This window comes from Mya arenaria, chromosome 13 (genome assembly GCF_026914265.1).
Source record: "Mya arenaria isolate MELC-2E11 chromosome 13, ASM2691426v1".
Classification (NCBI taxonomy): Eukaryota; Metazoa; Mollusca; class Bivalvia; order Myida; family Myidae; genus Mya; species Mya arenaria.
In genome coordinates, this window is record NC_069134.1 from 60,358,675 (window position 1) to 60,378,620 (window position 19,946).

At 35.6% G+C, this 19,946-nt stretch overlaps 1 protein-coding gene across 21 annotated transcripts in view; it reads left to right on the forward strand.

The window, feature by feature from the left end:
- Nucleotides 1–19,946, forward strand: part of LOC128213615 (collagen alpha-1(I) chain-like) — a 257,574-nt gene that overhangs the window by 199,894 nt on the left and 37,734 nt on the right. For 19 of the 21 annotated variants that reach the window (XM_052919564.1, XM_052919571.1, XM_052919567.1 and 16 more), the window contains 7 exons: nucleotides 10,189–10,248; nucleotides 13,018–13,074; nucleotides 13,491–13,605; nucleotides 14,157–14,385; nucleotides 15,561–15,776; nucleotides 18,133–18,201; nucleotides 19,197–19,226. In XM_052919564.1, the coding sequence (XP_052775524.1) occupies nucleotides 10,189–10,248; nucleotides 13,018–13,074; nucleotides 13,491–13,605; nucleotides 14,157–14,385; nucleotides 15,561–15,776; nucleotides 18,133–18,201; nucleotides 19,197–19,226 (776 nt within the window). The remainder of the gene's footprint in view (nucleotides 1–10,188; nucleotides 10,249–13,017; nucleotides 13,075–13,490; nucleotides 13,606–14,156; nucleotides 14,386–15,560; nucleotides 15,777–18,132; nucleotides 18,202–19,196; nucleotides 19,227–19,946) is intronic. The other 2 variants (XM_052919574.1, XM_052919578.1) reach the window with 1 other exon arrangement.

Sequence of the window (19,946 nt, forward strand, 5' to 3'; positions counted from 1 at the left end):
ATAGGTAAAAGTGATCTTCATAATGGGTGTAAAACATGGATTTTGAGTCCTCACCGACATTTTCTTATAAAAGCGGATAAGCTAGCAAACTTTATTACAGCCGACATGAACATGAAGAATGCCTTGGTAACTGAAGCAGCATAACTAGTTCAAGGCTCCCGCAGATGTTATGAGAATCATTTTTTGCATTAATAACAACTTCTTTTTGTCACGTCGTAAGAAACCGTTTCATATGCACCCTGAAGCTGGCAACAAAAAATAATGCAATATTAAGCAGATATGTATAGCCATAGCGTATAAGCTAGAAGTATACGGATAATGAGGATAGTTGTTTGCCGTGGTGAGATATTTTATTTTTCACTAGTGAACATCAAAAGTAATATTTTAATATGTTCAGGAGTTGAATGAAATATTATTTAATTGAAAAAATATATGCTCAAACTGCGTTTAAAAAATTAGTATTTAATTACAAAAGCGCATCAAGTTCTTCATTACCTCAAGCCAGTCCGGAAGTGACGGTATTGACATTTTGTCGAAGCTTTGTGAGCACTGAAGGTAGATTTAGACAGCAGATTAGGCCTTGTGTAGAAATACTTAACGATACGTGATATCAAAATGCTACTTCACTTTTTTTAAATATAGACAGAATAATGATGTCTCATTAATCAAATTCTACGAAAAACCGAAAAGCAAGGAAAAAATATCATTCATGGTTTCTTCGAAATATGTTCTTGTGGAGTTTTTGCCCCCAAGAGATGCTTATTAATTACTTCGAATGGCGAAGGAATATGTGGTAAGAGAAATGACATTTTGTCTGACAGACAATACGTACTTCTGGTCTTCCATGGGAAAGAGACAGATTAAGTGCAGATTTAAGTCAATATTCTTCTGATTTATTTTTAAAATATGGGTAATATCTGCATCAATATGCTGCTTGTATTTAACTTATTTTAGTAAAGAACTAGTATGACTTAAATATTTTCACCAAAATTGAAAAACAACTTAATGGTCAGCATGTTTGACGTCGTTTCAAAGAAAATAACAATTTCAATTTATAAATCTTCAAACCGGTGCATATAGTTAAAACAAATATGCAAGTTTGCGAAAAACAGAGTGTGCCATTCCTTCATACTATACATAATCGGATATCTTTTATCTCCCGTTGTTTGTATAACAAGCGAAATAATGAGTAAAAAATGAAATCAGATAATAATAAAAACATTTTATTGAGGTTCACGTACGTTTTATACCATACGGCCACTGCCAGACATGTTGTTTGTTCAGAGTTTTACTACCAATCATCAGCCAGGTGGTTAGTTCTAATGTACAGGTGGCGCCTAGGCCACGCAAAAGCAATACTTTATATGTTGTTACATTAACTTTAAGTTGATGAAGGTTTTGATGGCGTTCAAAAGAAAGTATAGGTCAACATCATATATAAATGATAAGAAATATGTGAACTAATCGAAAACCGATGTAAATAAAAAAAAAAGAATATTAATGACCACACCAGTTTTGTAGCGTTACGTAACGGCTTATGAAAGTCGTAACATATTGTTTGATAGATTTGCAAGTTTCTACACATGTTTTATACCCGAACTAGGGCGGTAACGTAACGTTACGTAAAATCTTATGTCGTGGCATATAGTTCGGTGCATTTCCTAGTTTGCTGCGTCTTTCTTGCCGTTTGGTCACATGTTATTGATTTCATTAAAACGGATCGATATAAGAGGTCTGGGCACTTAACTTCTTCCACTGTGTAAAGTTCCGATGAAGACTTTATTTTAACTAATGTCAGTTTGTTATGTGTTCGAAGCTGACAGTTTCCACATGTTGATGACACTGAAGATTTCCAATATGTGTTCAAGTTGGTTTAGAGTGAGATTATCACCGACTGTCATAACTTCTCTAAGCATTACATTATGTTATCCTCTTCTGATAAAGAACGCTAATAGTTTTCTTACTTTTCTAGTGAGTTACAACCATGGTATAATTTACAAATTACTATAAATTGAACTAGATAGAAACCAAGTGACAGTGCTCTACTTGAAACAGAACATGGACATACTTAAACAGCAGAATCGTTATGATTCTGCAGAAACATTAACATAAAGGTATACAAAATAAACGGACATTCGATGTCTGATTCTATCCAGATGACTGTTAAAGCGTGTGTTTTTGCCAGTAATAAACATTCCATTCCAACGTACAACTATTCATGCCATACTTTTATGACGTTTTGCTTTTACGCGAGAATTGTATGTGAGCCGCGTCGAGTCCACTCTGGCTGTGTGGTGTGGATAATTTATAGTCCTTAATCTATAGTCATACGTTTCTTAAGTAGTTTGAGTTTTTTTCTGATTCTTTTTCAAAAACATTTCGATTAATAAACAGCTATTCTAAGGTAGCTTCTGTTAATGAGCTATTGCCTTAGGTTATAAATGTAAACTAAACACTATTATTCATTACTTTAAAGACAATAGTCATATTTATTCTAGCGAACCATACGTACTCAAATACAACGACAGCAAAAGAAGAACATCCGAGCTTCTTAAAAGTATCAGTCAAACGCCAACGGATACAAATGTACCCGAAATTACGTTCAGCCAAGGTGTTCATAAGTGTAGTAGACCTACGAGTGCGCAAGAGGGTGTTGACTGTGTTGCACCTACAATTGCTTTGTTAATGAACAGATTCGATAAATAAATGATGCTGCTTCTTTACGTTTATATGTTATATTCTTCTAACGGATAACGCTCTTAGTAAGAAATGTCCTTAATGCTGTTTAGGTTAAATGGCCTTTGAGTTCATCAAAGTTAAAAAGGAATATAACTAATATCCATCGACACATATTAAACAAAATGCAGAAAATGGAGCAAATTCTTTGATGCTTATAGGGTGATATACTTGCTTTTGGCATTTCTTGTATTTGCTTGTATCAAATATGTTTGATCTACTGGGACATGTTTGGCTTCAAAGCACACACTTTATTCCTCGCCGTTGAGTTTCGTTCAAGCATTCTTAAGTGTACATAAAGTTCATCATGAGCTACACCTGTTATAATATTTTGTTTGTTGGAAAAGTGCATTGTCCTTTTAAAGTACGTTTGTACCTTTGACATTGCTTCTGGATAAAAGGTTTCAAACTTAGTATTCAAAAATTACAATTGAAATACCTTCTTGAAAATGTCTTGAAAATCGGTTGAATCTTTTAAATGTGCTTCAGGTCAAAACTTATCTTTCTGAAGTGATATATCAATTGCTTGGGGAAGCCAGTAATGTTCAGAAGACCACCTCCTCGTGTCCGGCAGTAAAACCTGATTTTGATAGAGAATTCCCAACATTAAAGTTTAATGATTCAGTTCAAAGCAAACACTGATTTGAAATGCAGACTAAAGTGCAAGGCATTAATCTAATTACATGATGTGTTTTATTGTTAGCGGGTTTAGAAGGATTTTTTTGTACCTAAGCACACCTACCTTTGCAGTTATAGGAGTAAAGAAAAAACAGTTTTTTACCCTCTGCTTTATTGTAAAATATAAGTAATTTCACTGTTTTGAACCTAGAAAAAAAACAGGTAATGTTCCAGTCCTTTTCGCACTTTCACATCTTTGACAAAATGTTTGCTGTCATCCATACAATCTACCAAAATTAGCTCATTTGCATCTTTGTCAGTACTTTTTCTTCTTTCATACAATCTACCAAGATTAGCCCTCTCACATCTTTGTCAGTATAATTGTTTCATTTATACAATCTACCAAGATTAGCACTCTCACATCTTTGTCAGTATAGTTGCTTCATTCATACAATCTACCATGATTGGCACTCTCACATCTCTGTCAGTATATTTGCTTCATTCATACAATCTACCAAGATTAGCACTCTCACATCTCTGTCAGAATTTCCTTCTTTCATACAATTTACCAAGATTAGCACTCTCACATCTTTGTCAGTAGATTTGCTTCATTCATACACTCTACCAAGATTAGCACTCTCACATCTTCGTCAGTATATTTGCTTCATTCATACAATCAACCACGAATCTCACTCTCACATCTTTGTCAGTATAGTTGCTTCATTCATACAATCAACCACGAATAGCACTATCACATCTTCGTCAGTATATTTGCTTCATTCATACAATCTACCACGAATAGCACTCTCACATCTTTGTCAGTATATTTGCTTTATCATACAATCTACCAAGAAAGCACTCTCTGATCTTTGTCAATATATTTCCTTCTTTCATAAAATCTACCAAGAAACCACTCTCTGATCTTTGTCAATCTATTTCATTCTTTCATAAAATCTACCAAGAAAAGCACTCTCTGATCTGTGTCAATATATTTCCTCACATCTTTGTCCTTATAGTTGCTTCTTTCATACAATCTACCAAGATTAGCACTCTCACATCTTCGTCAGTACATTTGCTTCGTTCATACAATCTACCCAAGGATGCTCAAGTGTCTTGTCTTGTGTTTTGGGGTGTGTTTCTGTTTTCTTGAAGTTTGTTTTAATTATCAGGCATACCGACCCATAGTTTTATAGGGAGTAGTTGGCAGATGTCGATATTCAATACATTTTTATCAGTGATCATAGCGTTTCTCAATATGTTTGTCCAAACTAGTTGCATTTCAACTCCATCTTCCGAACATTGAATTTTATGTACACATTGGATTAAAATTGTTTATTTTCGTCACGGCTATCACCGACATTTGGTAACTTTTACATGGAATGGGCATTAATCGTCGTTTAATGCTAACATATTTCACTCAATTGTTCCTCGAAATTGTTATGCTCGGATAGTAGTCTACCCAAAGGGACTTGATGAATGAGTAACACAGTAGTCATTGAAACTGACTGTTAGAACATTTCACTTCTGGAAAAGTTGACATTTCATAAAACAAGCGAGCCACCCCTCCATCGGATTGAATAAACCAAAATGTAGGCCTGATCGAGCCTGTAATTATACGTGCACTGCAGAAAAACAACCAGAGAACCGCCTAAAGCGGTATTTAAGAAACCTTAAACCTTATCAAATCATCTAGCAATTTGCTGACGAATCGGAAATTTTATGAAAATCATCAGAATACAGATTCTTTTCAGATCTTAAAATTTTCTTTTAAAATTAATACGTTATTAAATTTTGCCCGAAGAGATTTGTATCTATTTTACACATTTTGTTTCAATGAATTCTTCATAATGCTGTTATCATCATTGCACTTTAGAGGTACCTAACTTACCAGGGGAACATACATGGAGACCATCCAGATTAAACAGCTCGATTCTTACGAGATTAACTCTTGCATTAATGATGCAGCATCGCTTATCTTTAATCCAATCAAGAAAAAAACGCTTCTTTGTTTAAGCTTAAGATACCATTGATAGACTCTGCCACTTTCGTTAATTTGAAATTACAATCATGAGGATCTAAATGTTGTACTTTGCACTCTTATATTTGATTAGCTGAGGAAACGTGTTGTTCAGTTCGTCGATTTCTGATGGGTTTATGTAAGTATTTTCCGAGAGAAAGGTAATTTCAGTAATTTTATGTTTTCTTCTAAGAGCGATCAGTTGTTTAAGACTGAAACATAGAATGAAAATAAGACCAAACTACCAAATGTCAAGAAGCCCAAGGCATAAAACACTAGTAATGCCAAAACTTACAGCTAAGCTGTTAATTCTTGTGTCCACGAGGTGTGTGTGCATAACGATTAAATACACATAAACATAATCACATAGACCATAATGTATGAGATTTTTTATTGCGGACAACAAAAAGCGAGAAAGAAAAAAGCACTCTATCAGAAACAAAGTAAACAGGATTACATTTAAATAAGCATTATCGACGGACAATCTATCCGAACAAATTTACGGCTAGTAAATCGGTATTTAAATGTCATACATCTTTCATTGGTGTGAACATAGAATGGCGTTTATCGACGGTATCAGACCGGGCTGTGATACACGAAGATACGTGAAATGTTAAATTCCGTCTGAGAGCCCGATTACCGGACTCACTGTTGACATTTGTTTGCGGACCTAGCCCTGTAACGCCGTATTTCGGTCGCGATGAAGTTTAAACGTTACAGACTTACTAGCGACAAAAGATAATGTCCCACAATCAATTTGATGGACGTGCTTTTTTCTTTATTCTTACATACATCATAGCGATATGATAACCAATACCATCATTGCCATCTAAAGTTTCAATTGGTATCGTAATTATGTTTTTCGTTGTCATTGAGAAAACACCGCTGTTCTTTTGCGTTCCAATTCCTATATTCCTATACGGGTCACCCGAAATTACTCTCCTCTTAATTATTTGTCAAAATAAATAGTTCTTCTGTGTCTTTTAACATCAACCCTATTGTTTTAAAGATAAAGAAGTCAATACCAATGTTGTATACGTCACCTTTTTGTTGGTTATGTGAATACTTTCGGAACATGATCTCTGGCGGTATCATTTTTTACCATTTATCGGAAAGACATTTAAGTAACAAGTGAGCAATAAGCAATGAATTGCCGATCGGTTGTACGATAACCAAATATCGTACGAAGGAAAATTGTCCACAAAACAAAAACAGTGTATGTTGGAAAGATTGATTGCTGGCCGTTCGTGTTGCATATATTTTGTGATTTGGCGGTGGTTGCAGGGATGTCATCAATGTTTTCATTCAGAATTCAGAATGTCTAATGTTCACGACTGTTTGCCTTCTAACTACTTTGACAAAGCAGAAATAGAGCTTGCCATTAAAAGGAATAGATGCAATCCTTTAATATCGGCTTGCAAACCAATAGTTTCACCCTGTTGTTCAGTGGGCCGCTTCAAAAAAGGATTTTAGTCCTAACTTAAATTATCTTAAATCTGTATTAACATCACAAATGGCAGCATATTGATTGTTATTATTTCCCCAACTTTGTGTTTAGTTTGAGTACTAGCTAAAGTTAAATTCACTCAAATATGTAAAAAATACAACGAATATATGACACTGAGATCATTTCAATTGACGACTTATGGAGATCTTTATCGAACGACCCACTGATTCGAAAAAAATATTGAACTACACAGACACGCTAGAAAGCAGAAAGTGTACACCAAGTCCCAAAGAACGAGGAATAAGTAGGGCATAAACATATACTAGTACCAATCATGGCAACAGTCATTCATTTAAAATTTCTCCGGAAAGATCTATAACCATGGGTTACAACACCTTACGTGCAAGTGAACTTTAATAATGGATGTTCAACATGGATTTTGAGTCCTCACCGACATTTTCTTACAAAAACGGATAACCTTGCAAACGTTATTACAAAATCGAGTGAAGAATGCCTTGGTGATTGAAGCAACATAACTAGCTCAAGGTTCCCGCAGATGTTTTGAGAAACGTGTTTTGCATTGATAACAACTTCTGATCGTCACATCGTTGTAAACTGTTCCAAATGCACCCTGTAGCTGGCACCAAAAATAATGCAATATTAAGCAGATCTTTATCTTTATAACGCATGCGCTAAAGGGGGAATATACGAATGTATGAAAGTGTACATAGAGGATATTTGTATTTGGGTTGGTGGGATATCGTAGTTTTATTCACAAGTGATCACCGAAAGCACAGTCCTAATGTTTACTTTCGGTGATTACGAGATGAAATAAAATTTATATTGAACCGAAAAAACAAGCTAAAACCTCTTTTAAAATTACGTAAATTTGTATTTGATAACAATGGCGCACTAAATTGTTGCTCGCCTGTAGTCATTCCGGAAATGACGGCATTGGTATCTTGTCCAAGCTGTTTGAGTGCTGACATATGATAAAGACAGCTGAATAGGTCTTAGTGTAGAAAAACAAAACAATGCGTGATATCATAATGTCACTAATTAAATATCATTTATTTAAATATATTCAACACTGAAAAGCATGGAAAAAATATAATGATTTTTTTTAATAAGTTCCTTTGATGATATCGCTGCCAAGATATGTTTCGCAAATGATTTCTTGTGAGATCTGGCATAGAATAAATGACGTTTGGTCTAAAAAACAATAAGTACTTCCGGTCTTCCAGGGGATAGACACAGATAAAAGGCAGCTTAAAATCAAATTTCGTTTGATTCTTTTTAATGATATGGTCCATACCTGTATCAATATGCTGTTATGCTGCTTATTATTGAAAGCATCTTATAGAATAGTATGCCTTTAATAGTTTTACTTAAATTGCAAACCAACTTAGTCTTATATTCAGCTTGTTTGCCGTCGTTTCAGAGAAGATAATCATTTCAATGTTCAACAATTTCTAGCCTGTCCCAACGTTTTAAAACATAGGTGCAAGTTTGCGTAAAACGTTGCCATTCTTACAAATAATACATATTGAGTTTGATTTTTCTGCTATTGTTTGTATAAAAAGCAATATAATGAGCAAAAAAATGAAATCAGATAACAATAAAGATGTTTTATTGAGATTCACGTACGCTTTATACCATACGGCCACTGCTAACCCGCTGTTTGTTCAGAATTTAACGACCAATCAAACAGGTGTTTGGTTCTAAGGTATAGGGCCAAGGCCTCCGCACAAAAAGATGACGTTATGTTTTGTTACTTTAATTCTTACGTTTTCTTCAGCATTATGCAAAACAATACAGAAACAAGTCCAGTTTTAGAAAGCTTTAACATTAATCCCCGTTCAAAAGCACAGGGTCAAATCCAAAAACATGAAACAGCAACACAAGCATAAACAAACATGTCGCATTTACGTATATACGATCATATATGAAACTAGGGATGTGTATCAAGAATTGCTGGGTACCGCATTGGAACGGTCTGCAAAATGGGACTTTACTAGGGGTTCAAGTTCATGATGGTTCAGGTTGATGACGATTCTGATGGTCCAATAGAAAGAGTAGGTCGACGTTATGTGTAAATGATATGAGGTATGCGAAGTAAACGACATACGATGTAAATTCACACCTATAATTATGACCACGTGGTAACGTAATGTAACGATTAATTGAAGTGGTAGCATATAGTTTGCTGCGTTTCTATTTGTTGTTTGGTCACATGTTAATGGTCAAAAGGATTAATATAAGATTTTGGGCATTTGGCTTGTTCCGGTGGGTGAAATCCGATTTAAGACTTCGTTTTATCCAATGTCGGTTTGTCACGTGTTCGAAGCTGACTGTTACCACATGTTGATGACACTGAAATCTTCGAATACGGAGTAAAGAGTAAGGTTAGGGAAATGTTATCGCCGTCTGTGATAACTAAACGTTTGTGTTCTAAACGCTATTAATTCACTTACTGTTCTTTTGTGTTTCAGCCATTGTAATCTACAAAGTACTAGTTCTTCATGTAGTTATACAGTCAAAACTCGCTATGTCGAAGTCGTTGGGACTTCAGGAGATACTTCCAGAATACAAAACTTCGATATAACTGAAATATAAAACATTTCTACCTTATCCCAACACATTCGAACAGGTTGACATAATCAGAAAATCGAGATAACAGAGTTCGCTATAGTGAGTTTTTACTGTAAACAATATTTGCTGAAAGTGTTCTACTTGAAATAAAATATGGACTAACTTTAAACAGCAGATAATTTATAACTTCAACGAATATTAAGATATAAAAAATAAATGGACATTCGATGTCTGATTCTATCCAGATGATTGTTGAAGCGCTTTTGAAGTTTTTTGCCGGTAATAAACATTCCTTTCCGACATACAACTATTCATGCCGGTTTGTTTTTTTATGACGGTTTGTTTTTACGCCAATTATTATGTATGTGAGCCGCGTTTGCTCCAGTCTGTCTGTATTGAATGGATAATGTATTGTCCTTAGCCCATGGACTTGTCAATACAGTCAGGCGCGTAGGTGCCTTCAGGCGAGTACGCGGCTGAATCCACATGATTCTGACAAACAAAATCAGCCAAAAGTGCAGTATGCGTACTTGACTACCTAAACTTCCATTTCCCAGTACTAAATAAAGCACCTCAGAAGGCGCCAGATTGCACCATGGTTTTCATTTTTTTCCGAGGGGGAATGCCCCCGAAAAAACCCTCGCACAATTATGAATCCACATGTATAGAGGGCTAGCTACGCCCCTGACAGTGTTTGTCTTTGCTGTCTTCTTTCGTAAATAGTTCGATGTATACACAGATAATCTTTAATTTAATCTTTGTTTTTCTCTTTTTTCAGCAACGATGTTGCGACCACTTTGTGTGATACTGCTGTTTTGTATACCTTCCATTTTATCTCGTAAGTATTGTTCTTTTACTGGTATTTCGAGATAGTGTCTATTAAGTGCATATTAGATCAAAGTTTTTACAAGAAACAGCAAAACAAATACAAAAAAAAAACATTTACTGTTTCTGATATAAAAAAACTCACTGGAAGATAAATGGATTCTTTTTTCTATAGATTCGAGACAAAACTCAGAAATATGATGTTCTTAGACTTATTCTGCTATTCCAAACTTGCAAATTGAGATTTACCTAAAGATAGCCTATTTCACGCTGTTTGATTATCTTGTTTTCTTGATATATCTTCGCGATAAATCAAATGTTCTTAACGAAATTGTTTGTTATAGTTTTAATCCAACAACAAAAAGCTATTTCGTTGTGATTCTCACATAAAAAAAATCTTAGCCATTTTATCTTAAACAAATCAAAGGATCAGATTACATGCATCGAGAGTTTTGTTGCTTAGTTCGTCTCCTTTGCTATCCTTACTAGCAGAACATAATAAATCAAGGAGAAATGATTGCTTTTCGGCGTCGCGTTTAACATTCTTCAGTGACTTACATAAATCTGTATTCAAGATCTTCTTTCAAGTCGTTGTCCGGTTTTGATTATCCAGTCGTCGCGAAAAAGTCAAATACATCAAAACCATTTGTTATGGCTTATTAGAGTATTCAAATACGATGTTATCGCTTATTGATTTTCATTGTCTGGTCCATTGCGATCACAATTAGAAGTACGGTTTAAAAGATACATATGATAACTACGCCTTGTCAAAAACCTTTACAATTTGGGTGGTCAGGTGAAAGCGCCTATCATTTCTACGCTGCTTCAATGACTACAGAAGGGTGAACACGAAAAAGCTTTATCTCATTCTAATATAAATCCCACTTAAAGCGTTTTTGGTTTCAAACATCGAAACGCCGTTGGACTCATAAACCACGAGGCAACGGGCCCTGTCATGGTGTCAGTCAATTAAGACAGCAATTTGGACTGGTATGTGACATTACCTTTTGTGGTTAAGAGACACCTCCCATATCTTCTACGTCGCCTGTGTCAAATGGTTTTGGCCTGATTTAACAAAAAACAATTAAAACGTTCATTTGGAAAGAAACCTTCGAGCAGAGGACGAACTTGATAAATATATCATTTACAATATCTGTACTTATACAAGTCACGTACATTTTTTTCCATTTTTGGAATCCAGAATATTCTACGTTTCGAATTTGGTCTACAAACGTCAATCAGAAAACTTCAAACCGTAGAAAGAATTACCAATCTCGAGACCAACCACCTTTTAATGGTCTTGTTCTAGCCTAAGACTGAGAAGCAAAGGAGAAGAATGCGCAACATTTATTAGATGTGCAGTTTTACTAGCTTCGCAGGTGTATCATTACTCTGCACAAAAAACGCTGATTACCCTAAATGTCTGTTTCTCACGTAATTTAGGCTTCGTGTTTACATTCATCTCTGACTCGAGTGATTTTGTTGTAATGAATATTGCAGTATTATCTGCGCAAGGCATCAATCGTTCGCAAAACGCAGCCAAATACCGCAAAGCTTTTAGCCCTCTTTGGTACAAAAGATTGTCTGATCCACAAAGGCCTATTGCGCGTGTTTGTGGCCTTACAACAAGGTGCATTAATCCCATCACTTCATCATTGAATAGGATCAGTAATTCAATAACCAAGTTAAGATCAAAGACAATTAATTATCGTCTAATTATGTCATAATTTAGTATCTAAAGATAAAAAGATAGGGTAGTGCAATTTCATTCTCTGCAAGTAAGCATTTTTTGCAGGGAGATTTAAGTTATTGAAATGAACTCAACAGAATTCTACAAATGATGTGAACTGAGTGGTATGATAACGAAGTTTGCATTCAATTTAACATGAGTAATGTTGGCAACATTCCGGTACTTAATTAAGGTTCAGATTGGTCTAGTGGTATATGTGCCCGCTTCTCATCCCCAGAGGTTCTGGGTTCAATCCCCACCAGGGTGATAATGACCTAGTGGTATAGGTGTCTGCCTCTCATCCATGAGGTTTTGGGTTCAATCCCCACCAGGGTGATAATGACCTAGTGGTATAGGTGTCTGCCTCTCATCCATGAGGTTGTGGGTTCAATCCCCACCAGGGTGATAATGACCTAGTGGTAAAGGTGTCTGCCTCTCATCCATGAGGTTTTGGGTTCAATCCCCACCAGGGTGATAATGACCTAGTGGTATAGGTGTCTGCCTCTCATTCAAGAGGTTTTGGGTTCAATCCCCACCAGGGTGATAATGACCTAGTGGTATAGGTATCTGCCTCTCATTCATGAGGTTTTGGGTTCAATCCCCACCAGGGTGATAATGACCTAGTGGTATAGGTGTCTGCCTCTCATCCAAGAGGTTTTGGGTTCAATCCCCACCAGGGTGATAATGACCTAGTGGTTTAGGTGCCCGCTTCTCATCCCAAGAGGTTGTGGGTTCAATCCCCACCAGGGTGATAATGACCTAGTGGTATAGGTGTCTGCCTCTCATCCATGAGGTTTTGGGTTCAATCCCCACCAGGTAGATATTGGCCTAGTGGTTTAGGTACCCGGTTCTCATCCCAAGAGGTTGTGGGTTCGGTAAAATATGTTTAACTCATAATATATGAAAACAATTCAGTTTGTGTTATCAGTCTGTTTGAGTGTTGGCGTTAAGTTCTTGAATATTTCATCGAAAAAAATCATATTAGGGTTTAGTCCGATATTATTCCATTCATAAACATTGCATTACTAAGTGCGTTTATCTTCTATTTTTCAGAGGGAAAATTTATATGTCCAGCGAATAACAATGAAATATTAAGCAATGACGTACGAGGTAAGATATATTCATTTGAATGTTCTCTATTGTTGTACCCTTTCTATCTGTGAGATGAATATGATAATTTTGTAAAGAATGGATATACAAAACGTAATAGATACAGAATACGAAAAAGCACAGTGCATGTTAAATGTTTCATTAACTATTTTAAAACTATTAAACTTTTTAAAAAAAAATATTTGATGAATGCTATTATCCTTAAAAAGACCACCAAACAAATATATTTAACTTCTTTCTACAGAAGATAATGAACCTTTATACGTTTGTAGCCTGCGATCGAATTCTTAAATATTTAGTATGAAATATATGTTGTTATTTGTATATTTATATGAAATTAATATGTTGAAACCAAATACTGTATGCTTCGTTTGCTATTTATTAGGATATGATGGTGTATATTGTTTACATTGCAGAATTCGACTTTTTAACGAAATTCGGCTTCAATAAATTGTCACCAGAGAAAGGATATGGGGAATATGGCACGTCATTGACTGTTAAAGGAAAATCTATGACAGATGAAAGCAATTGGTAAGAAACTACGCAATTTTCAATACTGAGGATTATCACACCAAATTTATTTCATTCGGAACTTCTTGGTCATTTCCCATCGAAAACAACCTGGGATGTATATGGACGGTTTGCACAGATTTATTTACATTTAATTATGCAGCAAGCAGATCGCGTAGTAAATTCACATTTAAACATAATCCTTTAAATACTTTTCCCTTGGAATCATAATTCTTTCTTTTCTGCAATTATACATTTCGCTGGCAATTTATTACAGCTAAGGTATTATAAATACACGTTAAAACTCTACAATTAATTGATACTATTAATATTTGTTTTCACGCCGAAAAAAGCGGGGAATGGGTCTTACCTAAGATGTCCCCGGGGTACTGGGGTATTTGTCGAGGATTTTACCAGCAGTTTGTCCCTGCAGGGCCAGGATTTTACCTGGGGTTGGCTGGAACGAGTCCTCGCTATTCTCCGGACCTGGGGGGGTGGCATGGTTGCAATTGACTGGTGCATAATAGTCTTGGAATGAAATACTTAAAACTAATTTAACCTTGACATTGCAGGCGACTATTTGATCGGCAACTCCCAACACATTTTGTTTTCGTCGCCATTTATCAAATGACCAAACGGAACGCCATCTGGAACATGTTTGATATACAAGACAGTACGGGGAATTCCCACTTGGCCCTGCAATTTAACGGGAAGCGGGGAAAGCGGTCCGTCACCCTCATATATAAGAATGAACACAGAGAGGAGCAACGTCTGGAGTTCAGTCGCCGCGCAGGAAAGCTAGTAAGTACAGCAGACCCCAATTTATCGAAATCTATTACGTCCTTTGTTAAATTATGTAATTTTGTTTTGGTATGTGTGAAATTTGTCATTTAAAAGAAATAGTAATGGACCAGAGGCCATATTACAGAATCATCTTAAGTGAAAAATTTACCTTTTCCTTAGATTCAACAATTTCCTTAACTGATTTACTTTATTAGAAGAAAGTGTTATGCTTAGTGTACATTCGGTAATTAAAATATGGATACTTTTAAAAATGAAAACTCCATTTTTTTTAAAAAACAACACTAGTTTTTTAAAGAAATATTACAATTTCAAATTTTACACTTAAGTTACATATGTTAAAAATGTCTTAAGATGCTTCTGTAATACGGACCCAGGAGTGGTATTCAATATGCAACTTAAGTAATTCTTAAGGTCATACATCATTGTCTTCATTCCCTATATTGGTCAGTTATCAATAAAAAGTAATCCGATTAGCTACATCGTTCTTAAATTCAATTGAAACCAATATTGAATGCCAGAAATTATTGAAAGATAATAATGGTAAACTATGGTTTGGTTTATAAAACAACCAATGTCAGTAATATGGCAAAATGAAACATGATACATAAGCTTGTTGCGCTTATCTATGTTTCGAAAATTGGGGCAATGTGTCACTGCTATGTTTATACTTCTTGTATGTAATGTCTGCGTCCGTCCGTCCGAACGCTCTTCCATGTTGTATTCATAATGTTAATAGTCTCCATCAGTTTCCGTAAACTTAATTTAAAAACAAATCCGCAGGATACTTTGCATTTAAAAGCAGTTTGATTGGTCAACGGTAATTATTCGATAAAAATTGACCATTCAATAAACATTCTGGCTCACTTTAACCCAACCACCAGATTTATACAATTGGCTGCAGATGTTTTGTCGACAATTATTGAATTACCATATTGGCATTATTGCATTAATAAAAGAACTTATATATCATTGTTTTAAAACATATTCGATTCCAAATACATTCAGATGTTTATGTTTTCCGCAGACCGTCAATTTCCGTTGCCGGCAAATTAATACGTAATAGCAATATGTCCTCAATTTCAGCATACATTAGCATTTTAAAACTGCAAAGGTAACTCGCGTGAGCGTGAAAACGATGAGTTATAAGCAATATTAACTGTTTTATTCTCAAGGCTACAGAAGCAAACGTTTGGCACAAAATCTACATCCGCTTGATGCGCCAAGAACGCTTAAACAAAGATGGCATCCTCGAGTATTTCGACGTCGCAACGATCGACGTCGATTGTCGAGTGACGGACAAGCAGAACCTGAACAGAACGCGAGAACAGTACGTCGACCCAACTGGTACAACGTCAGTGGCAAAGGACGTCAACGGAAAATCGTACAAGGTATGATTGATTCAGATGTTTTGGTTAATTGTGCTTATCGTTTTCTGTACCGTTTTGAGGCATTAAAGATGTGGTGATTGTTGGTGTTAAACAAAGACTAGATCCATACTATAGACTATATAGGGTAGTACGGCATGGTCTGGTTAGGTCTAATATGGTACTGTACGGAACGGGGCGGTGCGATGCGGTACAGTACGGCATAGTACGGTAGTATGGTATGGTCTTGTATGGTGTGATATGGTACTGTACGGAACGGTACAGTACGGTAGGTTCAGTACGGTATAGAACGATAGTATGGTAAAGTATTTTATGGTATGATATGGTACTGCACGGAACGGAACGGCACGGTACGGTACGGTATAGTACGGTAGTATGGTATGCTCTTGTATGGTCTGATATGGTACTGTGCGGTGCGGTACGGTACAGTAAGGTACAGTACGGTATAATACGGTAGTATAATATTGTCTTGTATGGTATGATATGGTATTGTAAGGAACGTTACGGTAATGTACGGTATAGTACGGAAGTATGTATGGTCTTGTTCAGTATGATATGGTAGTGTACGGAACAGTACACTACGGTACAGTACGGTATAGTACGGTAGTATGGTACGGTATGATTTTGTTATGTACGGACCGGAACGGTACGGTACAGTACGGTATAGTACGGTAGTATGGTATGGTATGATTTGGTAATGTACGGACCGGTACGGTACGGTACAGTACGGTATAGTACGGTAGTATGGTATGGTATGATTTGGTAATGTACGGACCGGTACGGTACGGTACAGTACAGTATAGTACGGTAGTATGATATGGTATGATTTGGTAATGTACCGACCGGTACGGTACGGCACAGTACGGTATAGTACGGTAGTATGGTATGGTATGATATGGTTATGCAATGTAAGCTTATTTTTCACTAGTATCGCAGTAACGCCAACAATATCGCTGAATAAGCAGTCAAGGCACTGCCGGTAGACTTGTCCTAGCAATCAAGTACGTCAACAAAATAACACAAAGAGAAAAAAATGTCAAAATGTTGGATCTCTTTCAAAATTATAAACTTAATGATGCATGTAGTTGAGTTTTATTTGTCATACGGAATTTTCTTCGCCATTCAATTTCCCAAACCCAGGGGTGGGTCCAGAGTTTTGTGTCAGAGGGGTCGTAACTTGGAGGCACTATGGTGTTGGGTTCAGGGCCCTCCACCACAGATATGTTTGGAAATTTAAAGTATACAGTTTTAAGCTGGAGATTTTACTTAAAACAGTTTACCTGGTCATGTGATTATTTCTTGTTTTATAAGGGGGGGGGGAGTACCCCAACCCCACCGCTAAGGCCGCCATTGCATGCTAAATCTTTTTTTATGCTATTTTATTATCCGTCAGTCTTGTCTGCAATGTTCATTCAAATAGTGCTTCAAATACCAACAAAAACATTCGATATGTTAGTATTCGAAGTCTTATATTTATTGCAAACAAATTGTCCAAAGTTTTTAGATCATCAACATTGTGGCCAAATTTCGATAGTTAACTTTATGTTAGTGGTATGTGTTTTCGGATGTGATATCGGCCGGTGTTTTGCCGAAATATTTCTGAAAAATCGAACATTTGTGGAAGACATCATTATTTGTCTGGAAATGGAATGGTGAAAGTTTGGGTTTTGCCAAATTGTTCAGAACAACATATAAAAAAAGAGTGAAATATATTTACAATAATTGTGACTACATATATTTTCGTCCAAAAAAAAAAGTTGTCTTTAACGGGTTAGGATTTCGACAAACTATTCAGAACGATATATGGAAATTAATGTGGCACATATTGTCAGACTGCCGACCGAATGAAAAACATGAAGAGTTAACGAAATTTTATCAACACGTATTTCAGCTTAAAGTGACAATCGTGTTTATAACCAATACATACACATGCATAACAAACATAAATTTTGAATAATAAACCTAATAAACTACACACTAAATAATGCATTTATGGAAACAAATTAATTATTGATAACAAGATTGTAACCGTGTAAATAATAGCAGAAACGCTTTAATATTAAATGACTGGTGGTCCTAAAATATTTACAGTGATCAACTATCATCTCATAAGGTAGAATACCGTCTTTTCTGCATCTTTCTCTCGTTCAAATTAAACACGGTATCCCTCAGAAGAACCATTGTTTTCGATATTTATTCATCCTTTTCGGTATTTTTTTGTGGTACATCTAATCTGGGAGTAAGATTGCATCTTTAATATTTACCAAAACATAAAGAACAATGAGGCTATGTTAGATACATATATTCTCCGTTCAATATTTGCCAACACAATTCAGAAATCAGATATTTCTCTTTTCAGCTGAAGGTATCATGGATGCAGTTCCACTGTAACCCGCGAATGAAGAGTGACTGTTCAGAAATTGAGAGGGTATGTGTTTGTATACAATGTCTTTGGCTTGACTGTAGGCTGGGGTGTTTCGGCACTCGTTTCTTGCAACTTCAGTCGCAGACTACGTTAACAATTTCGATTTAATCAATAAAAAACATTTCAACCTATGTGTGAACTTTCCTAGTTCCAAGACTTTATTGAGTGATTTGTAATTTCCTTTCTTGAAAAATATTTAACATAGCGTTGGACAAGCGGATGACTTGCTTGGAAACGAAAGAATTGCAGAACTTCTATTTCCCAAGGTTATTCCACAAAAATTTGCTGTGTCGAAATATCTTTGCCTATAGATACTTGTATGGCGTGGAATTGCCAGATAGTTCACAGAACTTGTTCGTTTCACTGCTGTTTATTATACTTATCAATGATATCATCAACATCATTTTAAAATTCACCGCTCTAACAATGGTACACTGGCGCCAGATCATTAATTCACTTTTAATAACATTATTTTAGCAATGTTGCGGTTTTTGTTGTACGGCGGTTATTAATTAAAAAGCATACGCAAGCGATCATCATACTTAATGTTATATTGAAATGCTGCATATTCGTGTAAAATGCAGACAAATTAATTAAGTGCAGATTTGTCATGTTGCACTGAACTTGAGTGTGTTGTCATAACATATAATACCTGATAGACTGGCATTAGAAAAGACACAAGAAAATACAAACATACTATTTATTATTACGTAATAAGACTCGACTTGGTTTTTATATGATTTTGATGGTAAGCTTACAAAATAACACTAAACATATTCACGCTTTTTATTATATTGAACCTGTTAAAATGATAGGATGATTCGAAATGCATACCATAATGTTCACAAATTTGTATTAGATTTAAGCAAGCGAAGACTGTTGTGCTCCGCATTCAAATGATTTTGCCGCCAACAATCGTCGTAACACGAGTTGCACGAGTTGCACGTGTTGTCAATTGCAGCGCTTTAGTATGTGTTTGTCCATGTTTTCTGTTTTAGGTAAACACATTCGTCAACGTCAAAGAGATGGTATGTGTCCCTGTTTGCCGAGTGAACTTCTGTTTCATGTATTCGTGTATAATAAATAGTAACTTTTATTTAAAGGGACTAGACACCAGATGGTCGCAAAATCGGCAATTACAGTATTTCCTCAAAACAAGCCTAGAATTGTCAATGCGAGCTATCATGAGGCCGACATTACATAAATTAACATGACAAACAGAATATTTCGTCGTTGTTTTAGCTGAGTTTACCCGTTTAAAAATAGCGCATATTAGTTTCCCAGTTTATAGTGTGTATATTAAGCATGTTAAAGTCACGTGATTAGTACAGATACATATACCGACGGTAGTTTTAATTTACTGGTAGGTACGTGGTTACGAACCCAGTAAATTTCGAATTAAAAAAAACCCTCAAAAACTGCAAAGATACATGTATCGGAAGCGATGTGATTCACCAGTAACGTTAGATCCAATGTGTTGTACACAACGATATCAAGTTTATGTACGTTTTTGAAAAAAAAAAATATTGCAATTGTATCATCTGGTGTCTTAGTCCCTTTAGGTCTTTAGTTTGTGTTTACAGAAGTCAAATTGTCAAATTTGATGGATATTGTGGAATAATTTACCTATAGCGTCATATTAATATTTTAATACCAAACTGTCAACGGTTAAATCATTAGTTTCTAACTCAATAAGTTCTCTAATTAAATGTTTATTTTAACTTTATTACCTTTGATAAATTTTGTCT